Below are 19,582 nucleotides of genomic sequence, written 5' to 3' on the forward strand. Positions count from 1 at the left end.
CTACCCTACATTGCCCAGAACCTGTGCCCACTCACCCTGGGCTGAGTCCTCAAGAGGACAAAGGTCAGGCCCTGGATGGCCCTTTATCCCTTTTTCCTGCCCCCCACAAGCATTCCAGTTCTCCTGCACACACCTGGGCAGTCAGCCCCCTCATACAGATAGATGTCTGCTCACACCTCTGGGTCTTCCTGACCCACCATCCCTCCAGAGAGAACCAGACTAGCTGGTCAGAAAAGGAGGAGGCTGACTCATCAAGCGGTGAGAATTCTACCCTGGAAATGGTGATGAAGGAGCTGCAGGGGCTCCTGCAAGGGTGAAGGATTCCTGGGTGTCCCTCGGAAGGCGTCCCTTGCATAGCATCACAGTGATGGAGAGCTCATTACCTCCACTCACGATCCCATAGCTGAAGAACCTTCCAGTGCATATTTCAGCTCCTTCCTTTCTAACTGGCCATTCCCGCAGACCAGACCTCTGCACACACCCCACATAGTCCCAGGCAGGCCTTCCCCCAGGCTCCGCCTGGACAACCTCCCACCTCAGACAGCCAGTGAGCTCTCACCCCCTCGGCCCACAGCGGTAAACCGCGATACTCCGCCTTTCTGACCCCTGATGAGTCAGATTAGAGCAGTGGTTCTCAACCTTCCTAATGCCGCGACCCTTTAATACAGTTCCTCATGCTGTGGTGATCCCCAACCATGAAATTATTTTCGTTGATACTTCATAACTGTAATTTTGCTACTGTTATGAATCGTAATGTAAATATCTCATATGCAGGATGTATTTTCATTGTTACAAATTGAACATAATTAAAGTATAGTGATTAATCACAAAAACAATATGTAATTATATATGTGTTTTCCAATGGTCTTAGGCAACCCCTGTGAAAGGGTCGTTCGACCGCCAAAGGGGTAGCGACCCACAGGTTGAGAACCACTGGATTAGAGGATCACAGGAAGCAAATGGATCATCTTGTCCAGTGTTTTCCAAATGTGTAAAATTTTTGATAGGGTTGCTGTGGACGACTGTGCATTTTTCCCAGTGGACAAAGGCCTCTGGGCTGAGGAGCTAGTGGGGGCTGACATCACACTTACATCCTGCTAAGCAAGCTGTGTGCCCAGCGTGGGTACAGCCAGCCCAGAGGAAGGGCCTTTTTATAATTCATTCTAGAGACAGCGCCCTTCTGTAATCTGCACAAAGGTGCCGTATAGACCAGCAGCAGCCCTGGCACAGAATGCTTCCTTCAAAGAGGGCAATCTTATAAAACCAAGCTTTCTTAAGGAGCATTTAGAAACCACCTAAAAGATGGGGAAACTGAGGCCCATGAAGGGGAGGGACTTACTCAAAGTCATGCGGTTAATGCCAGGACAGAGCTAAGAGAGGGTCTGCTGCATGGGCAACAGCAGACCCTCCATATCACCCTGCCCAGGCTCTGTAGCTTCAGCTTCACTGGAGAGGACACTCCAGCGTCATCGCAAGATGTCGATTCAACACGGGAGGAGACAGATACCGTGTCACTCCCGAGTTGGACTGCACAACCATTCTCGGCGGTGCAGATAGACTCTTAAGAAGCTACACCATCGTCTCTTGAGACGGACGGCTGCCGACGACGACGAGAGCTAAGAGACCAACTCCCTTCTCTCTCAACACAGTGTTCTTTGCACTACACCAAGCTGGTTTTCAGCCCAGAGCCCTTTTGAGGCCTCCTGGCTCCTCTGACCCTCCCACTCCCAGTCCCAGAAACTTCCCGCTGAAGTCCAGCCCCAGTCTTACTTTTCCAGCCAGCATCCTGGCACAGTGTTGGCCCAGAATGCGGGTTGGTGAGAATGCCGGTCCAGTCTGCAGAATTGCCTACTAGTACCTCACTCAGAGGGATGAGGGCAGACATGCAGCAAGGCAGTGTGGTAAGGGACTAGAAGCGTCGGTCCACTGGACGACGTGTTGAAGGTCAACAGAGAGCTGTGCCTGGAGCACCATGGGTCAGTGAAGCTGGTGGCTCAGCTACTGGGCAGCTGGGGCCTGCTTCATAGGTGCAGTCCGCCGGGGTGTCTGTGCCACACCGTAAGGCACATGGGCGGCCACTGTGCCCATCTCCTGAGCCCCAGCCACATGGAACATCTGGTCATCAAAGAAGATGTGTGGGCGGATCTTCTCCAGCAGAGGGCCCTTGGGTGCTCCCGCGAGGAAGAGGGCTTCGTCTGTCTCCAGGCCCCAGCTGCGCAGGGTCTTGAGAGCCCGGGCCCCGGAACTGGCTGCACTGCGTGCCGTCACCAAGTAGGTGCGGATTGGGCACTCCAGCCGCAGGCCTTTGGAGTAGAATTTTTTCTGCAGCCTACCCAGAGCCTCCAGAAAGCCCTTTAAAGGTCCCTAAAGAAGACAAGGAAAGACTGTGAGCTCATCCCTCTTGCAAACACGTGCCCCCTCTCCAGCTGGGCTCCTCCCTGAAGCACTCATTCTTGATGTTTGGGGTGGGAAAGCTTCTCAAGATCCCTAACTCTCTCAGCTCTGATATGCCTGCTCAGGCCACTGTGAGCATCAGTGGGACTGTCTGTGTCAGAATAACCATACCAGGACAGCTGTTACTATGTATGTTCGTCTCTCTGCACCGCCCCACCCCTGGTACATGGGTGTCTGTCCTGCAGCTCCGTAAGTATGACCTTCTGTGTGCCCCAGGAGAGAGGATATTAAAAACATCCTCCAGGCAGAAGGGATTCCAGCTGCGAACAACACGAACAGACAGACCAATGTGTAACTGGCTCAGGGTGTCATGCTCTGGCTCTCTAGGGTCAAGGAAAGGATTTACTCTATCTACAGTGCCAGGAATGATGAAGGCTAATGAGGACACATGACTAAAGAACCAGATGATGGTAAAAAAAAGAAAGAAAGAAAGAAAGAAAGAAAGAAAGAAAGAAAGAAAAAAAGAAAGGAAGAAAGAAAGAAAACTACAATAGCTGCTGGAAATAAGGAAAGGTGGGCTTCCAATCTTGGAAACCCCTCACCTGCTGGGTGACTGGAGCAAGCAGTGATCTCTTGGGCTCTTCCTACCACTTAGTGGGGAAATTGTCCTGCCCTGATTCCCAAGGATTTTCAAGGGAATTAATAAGAATGGAAGTGAAATGAATGTTCTGGCCATGACTGGAGCCTGCTGAGGTCTTGGAGAGAGGGGCTCTGGGATGATAGAGATTTTTGTTAAAATCACAAATGGGAGCTCCCAGGAGGGCTGGAGAATTCCAACAGCTCCAACCCCAAGGAATTTCAACCAGGCTCTAGGGCATACTCTGTTCTCAGGGAGATTCCTGAGCAGTGTGACTGTGACTGAGGGTCCCTGAGCCCCTTCCCAAGGGATGGGTGGCAGGAGGTAGTTAAGGCTGGTTGGACCAAAGCAGAGGGACTGCTCCACACCCCACATCCAGCTGGATCTCCCAGCTTCCCCTTTCCTCCAGGGAGAGAAATGAGGGCTTCTTGAGAGGAGGAGAGCCTATTTAGAGGGGCAAAGGAATCTCAGAGAGGGGATGAGGGTTTCAGAGAGAGGATGGAGGCTTCAAAGAGAGAGGGTGAGTCTTTCAGAGTGTGATGGGGACTTTAGAGAAGGGATGGAAGCCCTGACTGGTGTGGCTCAGTTGGCTGGGCATTGTCCCGCAAAGCAAAAGGTCACCGGTTCTATTCCTAGTCAGGGCACATGCTTGGGTTGCAGGTTCCGTTCTCGGATGGGGCGCATACAAGAGGCAACTGATCGATTTTTCTCTCTCACATCAGTGTTTCCCTCCCTTCCCCTCTCTCTAAAAATAAATAAATAAAATCTTAACAGAGAGAGAGAGAGAGAGAGAAGGAATGGAGACTTCAGCAAGGAGCTGCAACGGAGAGGTAGGGGATTCAGAGAGGGGCTTAGAGAGAAGATGGGGGCTTCGAAGTGGGGATGGGACTGCAGTGAGTGGGATAGGGGCTCAAGAAAGGGGTAGAAGCTCACTGAGGGGAGTCAGGGGTCAAATGAGAGGGATGAAGACTGCAGGCTTGGTGAGGGAACCCAGTTGGACTCTAGGCCAATCTTAGAGCTTGGTTCTGGGCTGGAGGGGCCCACCCAGGGCAGTTTCTATGGAGTTGCCTTGCTTCACTCAGGGGTTCTGGGGAGCGTGGAGCACCTGGGCCAAGGGTTTGTTCTCGTGGGCCTTCTCATGTTCGAAGAACCTGTCCAGCCCATGGGCCTTGACAATGCGCTCCGACTCGTCCGAGAAGAGCACAGCATCCCCATCGAAGGCCACGCGCAGCTGACTCTGAGATACAGCCACATCCCTGCTGGGGCTGAAGATGGTGGCAGCTGCAATCCCTGGGCAGAGAAAGGTGAATGTTGTCTGCCTTTGTCCTGGCCCTAGGCCAGGAGAGGGCTATCTCAGGCTATCCTTGCCCACCTGCCCCACCCAGGGCTCAGAGGGAGCAAGGCTAATGAGGGCTAATATTCAGAATACCTAAAACCTGGCCCTAAGAATGGATGGTGGCTTTTGCTCTGAGCAGGGGTCTGAGGGCCCTGACCTAAGCCCAGGTTTCCCTTTAATTGCTGCTTTGTGGGAAGGTCTGAGGGAGTCCCAGGGAATAACGGGGGCACTCAGAGGACTCAGGGCAGGAGCCACTTGTCAACCAGTATGAAGGAATGAATGTCAACACTTTAATATCTGGTAAGGTCATGCTGGTATGGACTATCAGATTGTCAGTCCTGGCTGGAAGGAATGGTCCCCCAGGCCACTGATGTCCTTCCTGGAGTTCCTCACAGGCCACTGATCTAGACCTATGAGGGGCTGGGAAGGAGCCCTGACCCTGGCTTGGCCTCACTCTTGCTGTTGATTCCAGCAAGTCCCTCACCTGCTCTGAGCCCAGGTAAAATTCAGGATGGTTCAGCTCTGTCTGGAGCTGAGATCCCAGGCTGCAGTCTAGGGTGGAGTGGGTGTGGACACCCTCAGTCCACTGTCAAAAAGGCACCCAGGCGTGTCCTGCTTGAGGCGGCCTGGCCATTCAGGGTTCCATGAAGCAACGTGGGTGGCCATGAGGGGCAACACTAGTTACATTTGACTGTGGCGTAGACTCTCTGCAACCCTGAGCTTCTGCAGGAGGTCAGGGATGCCTGTCGGAAACCCAGGCTCCGGGCTAGAGCTACAATGGACAGGATTGTTGGTGCTAGGAGGCTGGAGACCTGGTCAGCCAGCTCTGCCCATTCCCTGTCCCTCATCTCTCCAAACTCACCTCCAGCCCTGCTCTTTGGGAATCAGGGATCACAGGGGCTGGGCTTAGGCAGGACTTCGGGAGAGGTGAGCCGTGCCAACCCCACAACCACTGTGCCAGCCTGAGGCTGTCATAAGTAGGACCAGGTCCTGGGCATCAGGCCAAGCACCCTTCAGCTCTGCCAATATGGGAGCCAAGATGAACCAAAACTAGCCCCAGCCCAGGCAGGGCCTCCCCTCCTGACCACCGCCTGTTCTCCAGCCTGAGCTCAAATTGCAGACATATAGAAGCACACATGCAGGCCGGTGCCAAGGCCCCAGCCAGAGGGTGTGACATCTGTGTAGGGAAGTGGCCTCTGGTTCCTGGTTAAAGATAGCCTCCTAGAGGCCCAAGCAGCTCAGAGGAGTGAGGCATCAGGGAAAGAGAGGCCAGGCCTCTAGGCAGGAGACAGTGTGAAGGAGGAAGAGAAAAGTTGATTGATAAACCTGCCAGAAGTACTTAGCTTGACAAGCCCTCTCAGGCAGTGGGGCCTATTGGCTTGTCGGCCTGTGTCAGGGGACCAAGGCTATGGCTACCACCCAAAACTGCCCCTTGAAAGAGACACATGGAGGGAAATTTTCTTTGTCAGTACCTGTGGCTGGGTCTCCTAACCTCACTTCAGCTGCTGGAATGCTGGTCATTTACCAGACTCCACTTACTACTCAGGCTGGAGTAGAAACTTGTCTCTCTCCTCATGGGCCCAGAGAGGGGCAGAGGCTGCCCATGGTCACACAGGAATCAGAACTCCTACTGACCTGGAGGATTCCTAGAAGAGAGTAGCTTTCTGGGCTGTAAGGAGGGTTTCCATGGAAGCAGAAGCTTGGGTGGTGGTGATGAGTAAAAGCATCCTTAGCATGGTAGGGCAGGGGGTGGGAGAGGGGAGTAGGTGGGCAATAAGTGGAATAGATGGGGCCTTGTTCTCAGAGTTTATAAGACAGGTCATAGGAATTAAGAAAGGTAGTCCCCTTCCAGTATCCATTGCAACCCCTAGCACCCGCTCTGAGCTTTAGGACCAGGCCTCCCATCTCAGGGACCCCTTCGCCAGACTCCCCATATTCTCCCTCCCCAGTTTCACTCACCTTCATCAATGGCTTCCCGAACTTTTTCTGCATCAGCTGACAAGTAGAGGTTGGTGTGATAGGCCTTGAGGTAGCAGATGGGGCTATTCCCGCCCGTCATGCAGAACCTCTCAATGAACAGGTCTGGGGAAGAGGCAGAGAATACCCAGGTGATGCCTCAGTCAACCCTTAGGGCCTCACAGTGGTCCCTCCATGTCCAATAGCCACCATCTTGGTTCTGAGTGGTGGTGTGGCACTGGAGAGGTTCTCTGACTGATTTTAGGCCAGTGATCCCCCTCTCTGAGCCACTCTTTCTTTCATCCATGAAATGAGGATGATCACATCTCTGGAACAATTGCCTGGCTCATAGTAACATCCTCTTGTCAGGGAATCTCACTACCAGACAAGGTGAGTCCCAATCCATGAATGACTCTCTTGGCCATACCTGATTGGATAGGGACAGACACCTGACCCAAGCTGGGCCAATTAGATTCTCTTACAGCCTGGGCTGATTGTCACCTAGTACCTATGTCTGTACAGGTTGTAAAATATTTACTGGTTGGCTGCTGCCCTGAGTCCATTGAGTTAGCCCAACACTACACCACCCTTCAGGCAGGACAACTCACAATGGGAGGGGTAATGCCAGGCACAGCAGGGGTTCTTCTGGACAGGCTCCAGTCCCATAGGTCCCATCTGTCCTGATTACTCAGTGCCTACATCACAGGCAGTTAAATATTTTGAATATCACTCCTGCTCCCAGCAATTTGAAATTAGGATTAAAAAATGCCAACTGGACTTTCTTGGTTGCTTAAAACAAGGATTGTAAACTTAAAAATGTTGGCCATGTTCAGGAAAAGCAGAGAAGCCTGCCTAGTTTGGGGAGAGAAAGAGACAGGCAAAACAAAAAGCAAAATAAAGAAACAGACTTGCTGAGAGAAGCAGAAGTAAGGGCTCATGTGGCCCAGAGAGAGAAGAGCCAGGAGAGATTTCCAGTTCTTGGATTCAGGCCTTGATAGCCCTGATTTTACTTCTTGTCCTGTGGTTCTAAGAGACACTCTTGTAACCTAATGAAAGATTTTTTTCAACTTAAACTAGCTATGAAGGGTCTATTACTTTCAGTCAAGAATTTGAGTCAAGCCACAAAGCCCCATCCACTCTGATGACTGCACCTGTTCTCCCAGCAGCCTTATGAGGCCTGTTAGCCCCATTGCAGATAGAGAGACTGAGGCACGGAGGCAGCAAGTGCCCTGCCTGATCATATAAGGAGTGGAGCTGAGCAGTGGTATGCTGGAGCTGGCTTACACTGGCTTGCAAGAACTGAATGCTAAACATTCTGGACTTTTTAAGCCAGTTAGATTATTTGACTGTTGTTTGCTTGAAATCAGCTGTGGTGGGAATGTTTACACCCTGATAATGGCAATGCTACAATTGGGTTTTTTTGTTGTTGTTTTTGTTTTTTTTAAAGAACCAGCTTACCAGTACATCACTGGGTTTGGGGTTCTAGTTGGTATGCCCTTACCCTGCAGAGGTGTGGCCCCACCCCCAGGTGTCTGGTCGGGGTGTCCCATGGCCACATCCCTCATGCTCACCATAGTGGTTGATGCTATTGATGAGACGGACACCCACTTGAGCGTGGTTGTTGGTTACGAGGACAATGTCGAAGAGGTCCTCACTGTCGGGGTACAGCTCCCGAAGCCGCTTGTTCACAGCCTCCAGAGCCTGGATGGGAGAGGGGGCCCTGCAGCTCAGATGCCCAGGGGCTAATACCTGGAGTTGGTAGCCAGGGTTTGGGGGAGGGGGACAGGGACGGGAGGTCAGGGGCCAGGGCTCAGGTGAGATCAGTGGCCATGGACTTTTCTCCTCCTAATTTCTGCCATTGTGCGGGATGATTCACTGAAAGCATGAGTGGAGGCTGAAATCCAGCCCATGTTCTACTCACCAAACTGGCTGGTTACCCGGTATGGGGCTGCATTAGTCCAGAGGATGGGGTGGCCTCTTCCTCCCACAATGGCTCTGCCCCTAGGCAAGCTGTGCTCCTGTGGGGTAGCTTCTTCCCAGAGGGTCCCTCTTCCTTACTCAAAAACCCATGGGAGTGCTTTTTCCTAACGCCCACAAAGGCACTGTATGGCTCGCAGTGGACTGCCCCTCACCTTCACGAAGGGGAAGGCCGGCCCGGGGCTGAAGGGCTCATTCTCGTGCTCCAGCTGGTAGCGCACGTACTCCTCCACGCCCTGCTCGGCGTAGATGCGCTGCTCCTCGTCCATGCGGAACAAGGCTCGGGAGGACACAGCAATGGTGACTGCATTCTGAGGCTTGGGCTGCAGAGGGCCAGGGGCACGGCTGTCACTCCATGCCCCTGAGGTGGGTCTCCTGCGCCAGCCCCTCTGGGTACTGGGGCAGCGGGAAGACCCAGGCCCAGCCTCTGCCCCAGGAGGCTTAGTCTTGGGCAGGGGCAGACCTAGGACAGGACCCCCTCTGTGAAGGACCCAGCTGGGGACTGAGGGTGGCGATGGCTCCCCACCAAGAAGCATGATGGGATGGCAGGGACATGCCCTTGGTGAGTTTGCAATCCAGCCAGCCATCTGGACACAACACAAAAATGAATAAGTGTGCAGAGCCAAGAGTATGACTGATGCTCAAGATGGTCTGTAGATGGCTTCCATTATCAAATGAGAGCTACAGGCCCTCAGGGGGAAATGGTGCCTAGAAACATGACAATTACATAAGAAAATTTATCTCCAGCCCAGATTTTTCTCCCGAGCTCCTAACTCAGGTATCTAATGGTGCCATTGACTAACAAACAAACAACCTCAACGTGCTCAAGGCTGAATTCCCATCACTCTCTGCACCCCTAAACCTGGATGCCTCCCTCCTTCCTCCTCTCATTGCTCAGTGCCACCATGCACTTGTCACCTAACCCAGGACCCTTAAGCCAATGCAAGTCTTCCCTCTTCCTCAACTCCTTTTCCCATCAATCAGTCACCAACACCTGTCAAGTCCACTAGCCTCCATCCACTTCTTTCTGTCTTCCCTACCCTTGTTTAGTCCATCACCATCTCTCGTCTCCTCCCATTTGCCATTCCATATTGTTGTCAGGGGATTTTTCTCACGTTGAAATCTGACCATGTTCCCTCCCCTTCAGTGGTGCCCACTTTCTCAGACTCCAGTCGGTAGCCTTTAATGTAGAGTAGAAGCTCTTCATGACAGACCCCTCACTTCTCTCTCCGCTCTCGCCTGCCCATGACGCCACTTTGCCCAAGATGACCTTTCTCATGTGTGAGCACACCTCCCCGTCTTTCTCTGAGCCTTTGCACACGCCGTTCCCCTTCCTAATCTGCTCTTTCCCTGACTCTCCATCCAGCTAACTTCTACCCAACCTTGGGCACTCAAACTACATGCCACCTCTAGAAAGCCTTCCCTTATGCCTAATCATGGGTTTGCTACCTCTCCTATTTCCTTTTCCTTTCCTAGTTTTCTATTTCCTCTTTGGTAAAATTTAACACTAAATGGTAATTGCTTATTTGGTTATTTCTACTTCTAGAAAGAGTTCTAGAGAAGAAGCAGGAACCTTGCCTAAGTTCTGAGGGAGCAGGAACTATGACTACCTTGTTAATTTTTTGTATCTCTGGTACTTAGAACTGTACCTAGCACACAGTAGGAGCTCAGTAAATTTTTAATGCCTCTGAACTTTTAAGTAACGTATTTCAATAGGAAGCAATATTTGCCATGACAAATTTAACATGAACTAGAAACTTCAGTGCAGTGCTCTAATCCATTCAGATTGCTTGATATCTAGCAGGCACTCAGAGAATATTAGCCCTGGCTGGTTTAGCTCAGTGGATTGAGCGTCGGCCTGCGAGCTAAGTGTCGCTGGTTCGATCTTCCAGTCAGGGTACATCAGAGAAGGAAAACTCTGACTCCAAAAAACCTCCGCTGCCTTGCGGCATACCTCTTCAGGGGAAAGGCTAAGGGAGTAAACCCCGACAGAAAATCCGGAGCCGGAGTCCCTAAGGCGGTTTGACGTTGTAGTCAACACCGGCAACTCCTGCGGCGCACCTGAACCCAAGCTGTATCGACTCCGTCTTTCCCTTGGACCCTTCAGCTGCGAAGAGAGGGGGGGTCTGCTGCATGGGCAACAGCAGACCCTCCATATTACCCTGCCCAGGCTCTGTAGCTTCAGCGTCATCACAAGATGTCGATTCAACACGGGAGGAGACAGATACCATGTCACTCCCGAGTCGAACTGCACAGCCATTCTCAGCGGTGCAGATAGACTCTTAAGAAGCTACACCATCGTCTCTCGAGACGGACGGCTGCCGACGACGACGACTCAGAGAATATTGTTTTGGTTGATGCAAATTTGACAAACATTTACTGGTTCCTTGTGCCAGGTACCTGGGCTCTGCCTGGGGTGGTCCCGGCACAGCCTTGGCTTCTGCCCTCGGAGCTCACAGGCTGGTAGGGAAGAAAGTGAGGTAAACAGGAATGCAGAAGGGACAAAATGAGTGACAGAGCACAGGTGAAAGCCAAGTCTTGATGACGGGGGTTCAGAGGAAGTTGCCACAGGAGAGGAGGTTTTTGAGCAGAGATTTGAAGGAGTAGGGTGAAGGAAGGCATAGGAGGTGTACCCATACATGGCACACCCACAAAGGAGAGCAGAGCCCAGGGCATGGGGGTGTGAGCACAGGTGAGCCCAGAAGCGTAGGAAGGTGCCAGATTGCAGAGGGCCTTCACTCAGAGCCCCAGGAAGGCCTCAGAATTCCTTTACCACCTCCAGGGGAATGGAGACAGGGACATGCCATCACGGACAGCAGCTGGGCCCTTTATAATCCCTGGGGAGGGTGAGGATGTGGGTTGCCAAGGGACTCACAGACACCCAGAGTCGCATTACATCTCTGCGACCTGAATCGCACTGGGACCCTAATTCCCACTTTACAGATGAGGGGCTCAAGTTGAGCCTGCTCCGCATGGGCCCCGCTGCTTTCTTTCTTTCAAGCCTGGGTTCCAATCAGTTGACAGCATGGAGTGATTACCATGTGACAGGCATTGTTCTGGGGACATGGCAGGAAACAAGACAGGTGTGATCCCTGTCCTCATGGAGCTTATGACCTGTCCCCAAGGCAGAGAGATTTGTGCCATTGTTTACAAGAGCACTGTCCAATAGGACTTTCTGTGATAATAGAAATGTCCAGAGCTGTCCATGTGCCTACATGCGGCTACTAAGTAACTTGAAATGTTGCTAGTGAGACTGAGAATCTGAATTTTTAATTGTATTTAGTTTTAATCAATTTACATTTAAGTAGCTATGACTGGCAAATGGCTAGTGAGACTTTAAAACCTCAGAGAGGGGACAGAAGATCAGAGTTCCCCAAGCTTGTGAGGTAGACCTCAGTTTGCATTTGACTTTTATTCTAGCCAAGACGCTGTATTTGTCCAGCTTGGCCAGGCTAAGACAGTGGCAGGACAGGTTCCTCTCCTCTGGGGCTCAGCCCAAGTACTGTCCCAGTTACTGGCCACCACCAGGTATCTGTCTGTACTTGGGCTGGGTCCCTCCCAACCCTCTCAGCAGCTGTGAGCCTTCAAGGAAAGAAGGTAATAAAGTTAAAAGACCTAGATAAAATGAATGATAGAGGGATGGTCAGAGATGATAGGGGTGGTGTTGGGGGACCCACTCTTATAAACCCAAAAAGCCTGTTGGCCTTCAGGACAGGGCTGAGCTTGTCCTGACCCCTGGGCTTCCTGCTGTAGGGAGAGAGTCTATTATCCCTTCAAGGACACAGAATCAGCTGCCCTCTCAGCCCTCTCAGGCAGGTTCCTAAGCTGGCCACTCCAGCCCAGCCAGCCAGCCAAGGTCTCACTCCTCACTTTCTGTCCTCTGAACCTGCCAGACTGCCAGGTTCCCCTCTGGCTGACCAGCCCAGACCCCATCCCGTCCCATCTTGGGCCATTGTAAGAAAACTATCTCAGCTTCCTTGGCTCCAGGAGTCTTCACTTCTTTCTTTGAAAGATGGGGAAATAGGCCCAGAGAGGGACAGAAAATTACTTTAGGTCACACAGAAAAGTCAAGGCAGAGCAGGACAAGATCCCAAGTCTCTGGGCTCTAGCCTGGCCTCTGTCTACACAGCAGCACCCCTCCCCCGATTTGCCCCTTCTCAATAACTCCCAGGAGACTCCAACACCTGCTACTTCAGCCACTTCCCTGGGACACTCCTCCCACGAAGCCCTCCCTTTCCAGATTTGGGAGAAATGGTGAGGAACACAGTACCCACACACTGAGGATTCTAAGGGCAGGCCTCTCTTTACCTCAGAATGGAGGTCCCAAGGGCAGGCCCCTGTCTCCCCGCTCAGCCTGCTCGGACACTGTACAAGTGAGGTGGTGTCTAAGTGCCTAGAGGGTACCGAGCTGGAAGAAATGAGCTGCCCTGGCTGCAGGTGGCACTGAAGGAACAGGTGAAAGGGGTTGGCCAGAGTTGGGTAGGAGCAAGCACTTAGAGACCCTCCTAGACCTAGCTGCAGAGGGAGGTCACCCTGTCATGCGTTATCAGGCAAACCTGGGGACAATTCCTCCAGAAATCAAAAAGAAGTTTAGATTCTAGACTGGGAAGTAGGTCTGAAAGAACCTTACCTGAGACCAGGAACTCAGCCTAGGAGCACTGGCCTCCAGAGAGCCAGCGTTCTGCCAGCTCTCTCTGCCTTCTGCCGTGATGGGGACCAGGCTGGCGTCCCCCCTCTGGCTTGGGGGTAGGAGTGGGGGGATAATGGAGGGCAGCCCAGCCCCATCCAGCCTGTTCGAGGAATTTTCATTTAGGCTGATATGATTCTGCCTGTTGGGACCAAGATAGGAACATGGCCAAAGCTGTTATTTCTAGAAGAGCTTAGAGGGAGAAGGGCTGCTGGAGGAGAGAGAGAGAGAGACAGAGAGAGAGAGAGTGAGAGAGAGAGAGAGAGAGAGGTCTGTACTGAGGAAGTCCTCTGGTCCCATGAGGTGAGGGCCTCCTATGGGTCTCCAGGCTTAAATATTTCCTTCAGGCTCCTGGGAATGAGAATAAGCCCAGGCCAGGTCCTGATGTGGCCCATGAGGTCTAAAGCCCCCAAAATAGCCAGTGGGAGGAGGAGCAATGGCAGGAAGGAGCAGGGGCCAGGAAGCCAGGAGGCGCCTTGCCTCTCAGAGAATTGTGAGGGTCAGGGGCTGACAGAGAGGTCATGACTGACAGCTGGGCCTGAGTTCCCAGATTCCTTGGAGTTTGGGGAGGAAATGAATTGGTGAGCTCCACTCACCACCCTAGTGGCCAACATCCATCCCCTTCTTTCCATCCTCCAGACCATGACACTAGTCTAGCCTGCTCCTCAGACAGGGAACAGCCTCCTCACTGCTCTCCCTGCTGCCGGACAAACCCTCTCCAATCCATCCGCCACACTGCCAAGGGTGATTTTTCCAAAATGAAAATGGAAACAAGTTAATCCCTCACTGAAAAATCCTGTATAGCTCCATAATGATTTTCATGCTTTTTTAAAAAGTAGGTTAAATTTTTATTCAAATGAACTCTTGGGGGAAACCCCAGTATGCAAACTAGATATTATCATACCTTACTGGTATAAATTAATTTGATGAATTCAAATGCATTACATGCACATAAAGTATTTATTATAATGTCAACCAATGAAAACAACACAGTTGCTTGGGTAATGACAAGTTGGAAACTGGGACTTAGGATGCCAGTGCAGACTTAAGCTTCATCATCTAGTCAATTTGTTTCTGCATTTGTTGGGTTTTGCACAGTATTGAGAAAGCCCTGATTCACACCAATAAGTGGTTGCAATGATCAAAGGTGTTTGGTCTTGTTTTATACCACAAGACCCAAGAGACTCAGCAATAAGTGCCAGCAATCTCAATATACTCATTTATTAAATAGATAACAGGAAAAAGTTTATTTTGAGGTTTGCTTAAAAAAAAAAAACCCAATAATAATAATCAACCTGCAGCATAAATTAATGTTAGTGGTTTCCAATGTGCTAAAACGTCCACATAACACATTCAAGTGAGTTGTTTTATATGTGTTTAATTGTTTAAAACATACTTTGAAGAAATAAATTGAATTCATATGTGTGCAGACCCCCTGAAACATGGGGTTCCATGGAACCTAGTTTTAAAACCCCTAACCTCACTGAATAAGGTCCAGGCTTCTCACCATGGCACTCAAGGTCCTGTGTCGGTCCCTAACACTCCTCCAACTCTTCTCCCAAAGATCCTGTGTTCTCCCATGCAGTTGCTATATCTCCACGCCCTTTGCCCATCCTGTTTCTCTCTCTGCGTGGGAAAACCACCTCTTCAGGCATTAAGATCAGCTCAAATGCCACCTCTACAAAGCTTAACTTAGTGGGTAGCCACTCCTTCCCTCTGCTCCCCCTGCACCTGTAGGGTCTTTCACCTGAGCACACACCACATGCAGGGTCTTCCTCAGTGCAGTGTGAGCTCCTGAGGCAGGGACTCAACCTAACTCATTTCTCAGTCCGGTTGCTGAGGGAGCCTGGCAGAGCTGCAGGACATGACTGGTGACAGGTGGGCCTCCTAGGGTAGGGTCTTTGGAGGGAAGCAGCAGGACACTTTAAAGTCAGGAGGGTGCTCTGAGCCGGCCTCTATTCTCAGTGCCTTCCGCAAGCTCTGAGACCTGGGAAGTGGGAGTGAGCAAGGCTCAGGGGCCAACCCGGGCGTCAAGAACTTGTAGAGTGGGGAGAGGACCGCTCTCCTCTGTGCGTCCTGCAGGGCTGAGACACCACGGGTGTAGCGGGGATGTTAATGCCATGCGAGGGGAGCAGAGCCTGAGCTGGGGCGCCGAGTCCAGCGTTGGGAGCCCAGAACCAGGGGTGCAGAGCCCTGAGTACACCCTTAGGATACGGGGAGCACAGCGCTCCAGCCCAGGGCACAGGGCCCTGAGACAGACCCCAAACCGACAGGCTCTGGTCCGAAAACCGGTACCCAGATGGCAGAAACCGGAGCGCATAGCAAGGAGCCGGGTTTCCCGAGTCCGGTTACTAGGGCCCGGGTCGCTACCACAGGCGCCACTGATCGGCTGTGCCAACAAGTGCTGCCGGTGCGCCCCCGGCAGCCCTCTCCGGGAGGGGCTGAGCCGCAGGGCCTTGAGCTGGGCCCAGATGACAGCATGGGGGAAGGGGATCCTGGCGTGAACCCGAGCCCCGGAAAAAAAACAACACGGAGCAGAACTCCCAAAATAAACCCGAGCCAGCGCCAACAGCCGGGCGCATTCTGGTGCTGAGGACCTGTGTCCCCTCCCGGAGGGGCACTACATGTCCCTCTCCAGGGGCCTTACCCGGTTACCTTTTCCCTTCCCTCCCTCCACACCCGTGTCCCGTGTTTACCGATTTGGGTTTCTTCTTGGACGCGAGGTTGTCGTAGAAAGTCTTGGCTTCTTCCCAGCGCGGGGCTGCAGCGGTCTCTGCCCCCAGCCCGGGCTCGCGAGGCTCCCGGGGCTCCCTGGTTTCCATGCTCCGGCTGTGATCGGGCCAGAGAGAGCTGCAGTGGGGAGACACGGAGCTCGCGGGGCAGAGCTGCGGGAGGGAGGCGCGTCCCGGGCATGAAAAGGGGGAGGGTAGCAGCGGGGAGTGTGGGCGAGTGAGCCCGCAGGAGGGCGGGGTGGGGGCGGCGGTGCCAAACTCACCCTCTCGGTTGCCCGTGTGTGGCTGTTGTCTGTGTATGGGAGGACAGCTGGGCTCTCCCTCCCGGGCCGCCCCACGCCCGAAATGAATGGGGTGGGGATAGGTGGTTGACTTCTCCAGCTCTCAGGTGGAGGGGGCCTGAAGCGGGGCTTGTGGTCTACTGCGGATTCAGGATTGGGGGTGGGGGGTGGGGCTGACAACTTTTTTTTCCAGGATGTTGAATCTCAAAGAGAAAATAAAAAGCTAACTCCTCCACCCCTCCACCCCGCTCCGTTGCAAGCACCCTGGTACCCTGAGCGGAGTTCCCTTAAACCCGAGCCCATTCCGCTGAAGGGGAGGATGTAGTGGGTGGAGAGTTCCGCCTACCAGCAGGAGCTCGCTTCTAGCCGGACGCACAGTGGAGGGCTCAGCCCGGCAGCTCTTCCCCACCAAGGCAGAAGGGCCCTTAAAGTCTGTGTGCAGACTTGGCTCTCTCTGCCTGGTGGGGGACCCGGACCTGAGAGACTCCCAGGGACTCTGAACTCAAGTTCTTGCTCGGCCCTCAATACCCAACAGGGGGCGCGCACTCCCAGGCGCCACCTGCCAAGCTTGGGATGCTGGTTTGTCCCAGGCTATCAAGTGGCTGGATGGAGGGAGGGTAGAAGAGAAGCCTCAGAATCAGACTCTTGGACCACTATCCTGGAGTTTCAGGGCATCGGGTGAAGAGCCTGAGATGCAGACACTAATGCCACCCATTCCAAGGCACAGGCCAAGAAACAGACAAGGAGCATCTCTGTGTGAGCCTAAAAATGCGCACAGGTGTGTGGGAGCAGTAGGAGAAAATACTGGCTTAGCCTGGGGGCGGGGGCATTTTTCTGGAAGACGGTACAGGATGGAGGGACCCAGATTGACTCTACCATCCTGGGAGGAACTAACTAAACCTGTGTGAGAGGAAGGGGGAAATAATAACAATAAAAAAAGTTTTAGGATTGGGAAAGTGTGTTTCTGCTTGCCCTTCTCAGGCCCTGGTAGATTGTTTCCTTAAAAAACCCCATACTCTCTCCACATCCTGCCTGCCCTTTAGCAATATGACTTTGACACGTTTCCTACCCAGAGGTGAAATTGAACCTGAGTAAACCTGGTGTCTTGTTTTGACTAATAGAATGCTGTGGAAGTGTTGCTATACAGTTTCCAAGCTTAAGCCTTAAGATGCCTTGCAGATTCCATTGTTGCCCTCTTGGGATACAACTACTAGGTAAAGAAGTCTGGACTGTCCTACCAGAAAGTCCACATGGTGAAGCGGAACAGCCCTGGAGGATAAGTAGCCAGTGGAGAACAGTGACTTCCCTGGTGACTGTTAGTGTCAGTTGCCAGATGTATAAGTGAGGCCATCTTGGCTGTTCCAGCCCCAGCTCAACTTCAGTGGGATGCTGTGAGCCCAGCCATGAAGCAGGAAAACCTCCCAGCTAAGCCCAGCCAAACCACAGAATCATGAAAAAAATAAATAAATTGTTGTTTTAAGCACTAAGTTTTGAGGTGGTTTGTTACACAGGGATAAACAATAAAACTCTAGGAAGGGGTCAATTATCCTCAAGTGCCTCATGGAGGAGAAGGAGGTCACTTAGGAAGGACTTGGAGGGTGGTTACTTAGGTGGGAGTGAGCACCTGACACAAGGATGAGCCATCCCCACGCTGTCCAGTGACCTTGGACTTATGTGGCCTGGGTTGAAAAGTTGATCTGGGCCAGATTCCTCTTTTTCAGGAATTTGGAATTGGAAAACAGGGACTGGATAGTCAACCACAAGAGTGGAAGCTGAGGATGCTGTGAGATACAGTTGGCTTCCAAAAGGCCTGGATGAGCCTTAACGAGCTGTAGTTGTGTGACACAAAACTAAGGGCAGGGAGAAACTGTGAGCAGAATGAGCCCATGTACAGAAGACAGTAGAGACCCCATGCAAGAGGAACCACGCTGCCCTGAAAGAGAGCTGCCCCTCTGGTCCCAACAGTTTCCTAAGTCCCAGTTGAGGCCCTGGCTATACTGCCCATTTCTCAATTTCCAAGAGATTCTCCACATCGCTTCAACAAACACCCCCATTCCCTCAAAAGTTGGTGACTATTGTTTTTTGTTTGTTTGTTTGTTTGTTTGTTTTTAGCAAACTTCCCCATCCTCTTCTTCTGATAACTGACCCTGCATCCCCGCTTCCCTGCCTCCCCGGTCATAGGAGTAAGCATGTGACTTATGTCTAACTAACTGTAAAGCCCTATTTCCTTGGACACAGAGATTAAGCCAAGGAAGAACATTGGCCCCAGCTGGGCCACCCTCCCATAGGAGTGCTGGGAGATTTGACTTTTTCTCTGGGGTTATTAATTTGAGACAATGTGATCTGGGAACCCATCTTTTCCAGAGGCAGGTGAAAGATGATGGGAGATGCTCATATGGAGAGGACAATGAGGTCACACAGAGAGAGAAGCAGAAGCAGGGAGACAGGGTGCAACGTTGAGCCTCTGAATCCAGCAGAGCCTGAACTTCCCAATTACATGAGCCATTAAGTCTCTCTTTTTACCCGAGCTTGTTTGAATTGGCCTCAACTAATCCAGTTTGCTTTACTTGGTGACTTATACATGTGCCCAGGTCAGCTGATAAGGAATCACATGGAAAGCTGTATGACAACGATGATGGACTGTGTATACATGAAGGGCCAACTGTTTGAGGTTTGGGAGGGTTTCACAGAGGAGATCACTGAGATGGGAGAATGAATGGGTGGCCCAGAGTGGGGCAATGGCTTGTGTACAGGTGCAGAGCCCTCAGAGATCCCTTAGGAAAATTCAGGGTGTCTCAAATGCAGGGTGCATGAGGGGGAGGTGGGGGAAGAACAGACTTTTGAAGGCAGCAGGTGGGAGATCATGCAGGACCTTGAGGGGCTTTTAAGGAGTTTATGATGCTGAGGGCAGGGGGAAACTTTTGAAGAGGTGACATATCAGATTTGTGCTTTAGGGAGATCACTTTAATTTCTTTGAGGCAGAGAGATGGCGCAGACAGCAAGCCTGAAAACAGGAGGTGGACTAACCTGGGCTAGAGATGATGAGGGCCTGAGGGGCAAGTTTTCAGGAGATGGTAACCCAGGTCCTATACACTCCAAGACAAACAGGAGACAGGACTCCCCATTCCCGCCCCCAGTGTGATTCAGCTGGGAATAGCAGCCCCAAGTTCTCAGACTTCTGAGTCACCTCCTTAAGTTCATGGTTGCCCTGAGGCCAGGTCAGTCTCCTTCCTCCATCCTAATTGCTTCCTGCCAAGGAAGCTGGCCCCCTCCAAGCGTCCTTGAGAAAGCCCTTGTAAAAGCAATTGCGCGTTGCAGGAGAATGCAGGCACCAGCAGCTGCCACAGCTCCCAACCCCAGCCGGGAACAGTGTCTAACTGCGGGGTCTTCTGAGAACACTTCAACACCAACTCCCACCCCCAACCCCTACCATATCTGGGTCAATGTAGGGGGTCTCAGGACTCTAGGCTGGGCTCCTATGAATGGTGTAGCAAGCAGGTTACCCGCTATACAACCTCTGACTGGCAGGGCAGGTGGAGGCTGAAATCCTGGTTTCGCTCCACTTGTCAAGCTGTGCATCCT

General features: G+C 52.2%; 1 protein-coding gene across 1 annotated transcript; it reads right to left on the minus strand.

Moving 5' to 3' along the window:
• Positions 1–1,633: 1,633 nt before the first annotated feature.
• Positions 1,634–16,039, minus strand: NT5C1A (5'-nucleotidase, cytosolic IA). Its single transcript, XM_090271572.1, has 7 exons — positions 15,983–16,039; positions 15,684–15,837; positions 8,456–8,623; positions 7,895–8,024; positions 6,327–6,449; positions 4,137–4,321; positions 1,634–2,364 (listed from the first exon to the last, which is right to left on the minus strand). The coding sequence occupies exons 2-7, from the start codon at positions 15,807–15,809 to the stop codon at positions 1,999–2,001; spliced, it is 1,098 nt and encodes a 365-aa protein (XP_090127698.1). The 5' UTR covers positions 15,810–15,837; positions 15,983–16,039; the 3' UTR covers positions 1,634–1,998.
• Positions 16,040–19,582: the final 3,543 nt, after the last annotated feature.

Source organism: Furipterus horrens, unplaced genomic scaffold (assembly GCF_987537825.1).
Source record: "Furipterus horrens unplaced genomic scaffold, mFurHor1.1.pri manual_scaffold_3, whole genome shotgun sequence".
Lineage (NCBI taxonomy): Eukaryota > Metazoa > Chordata > Mammalia > Chiroptera > Furipteridae > Furipterus > Furipterus horrens.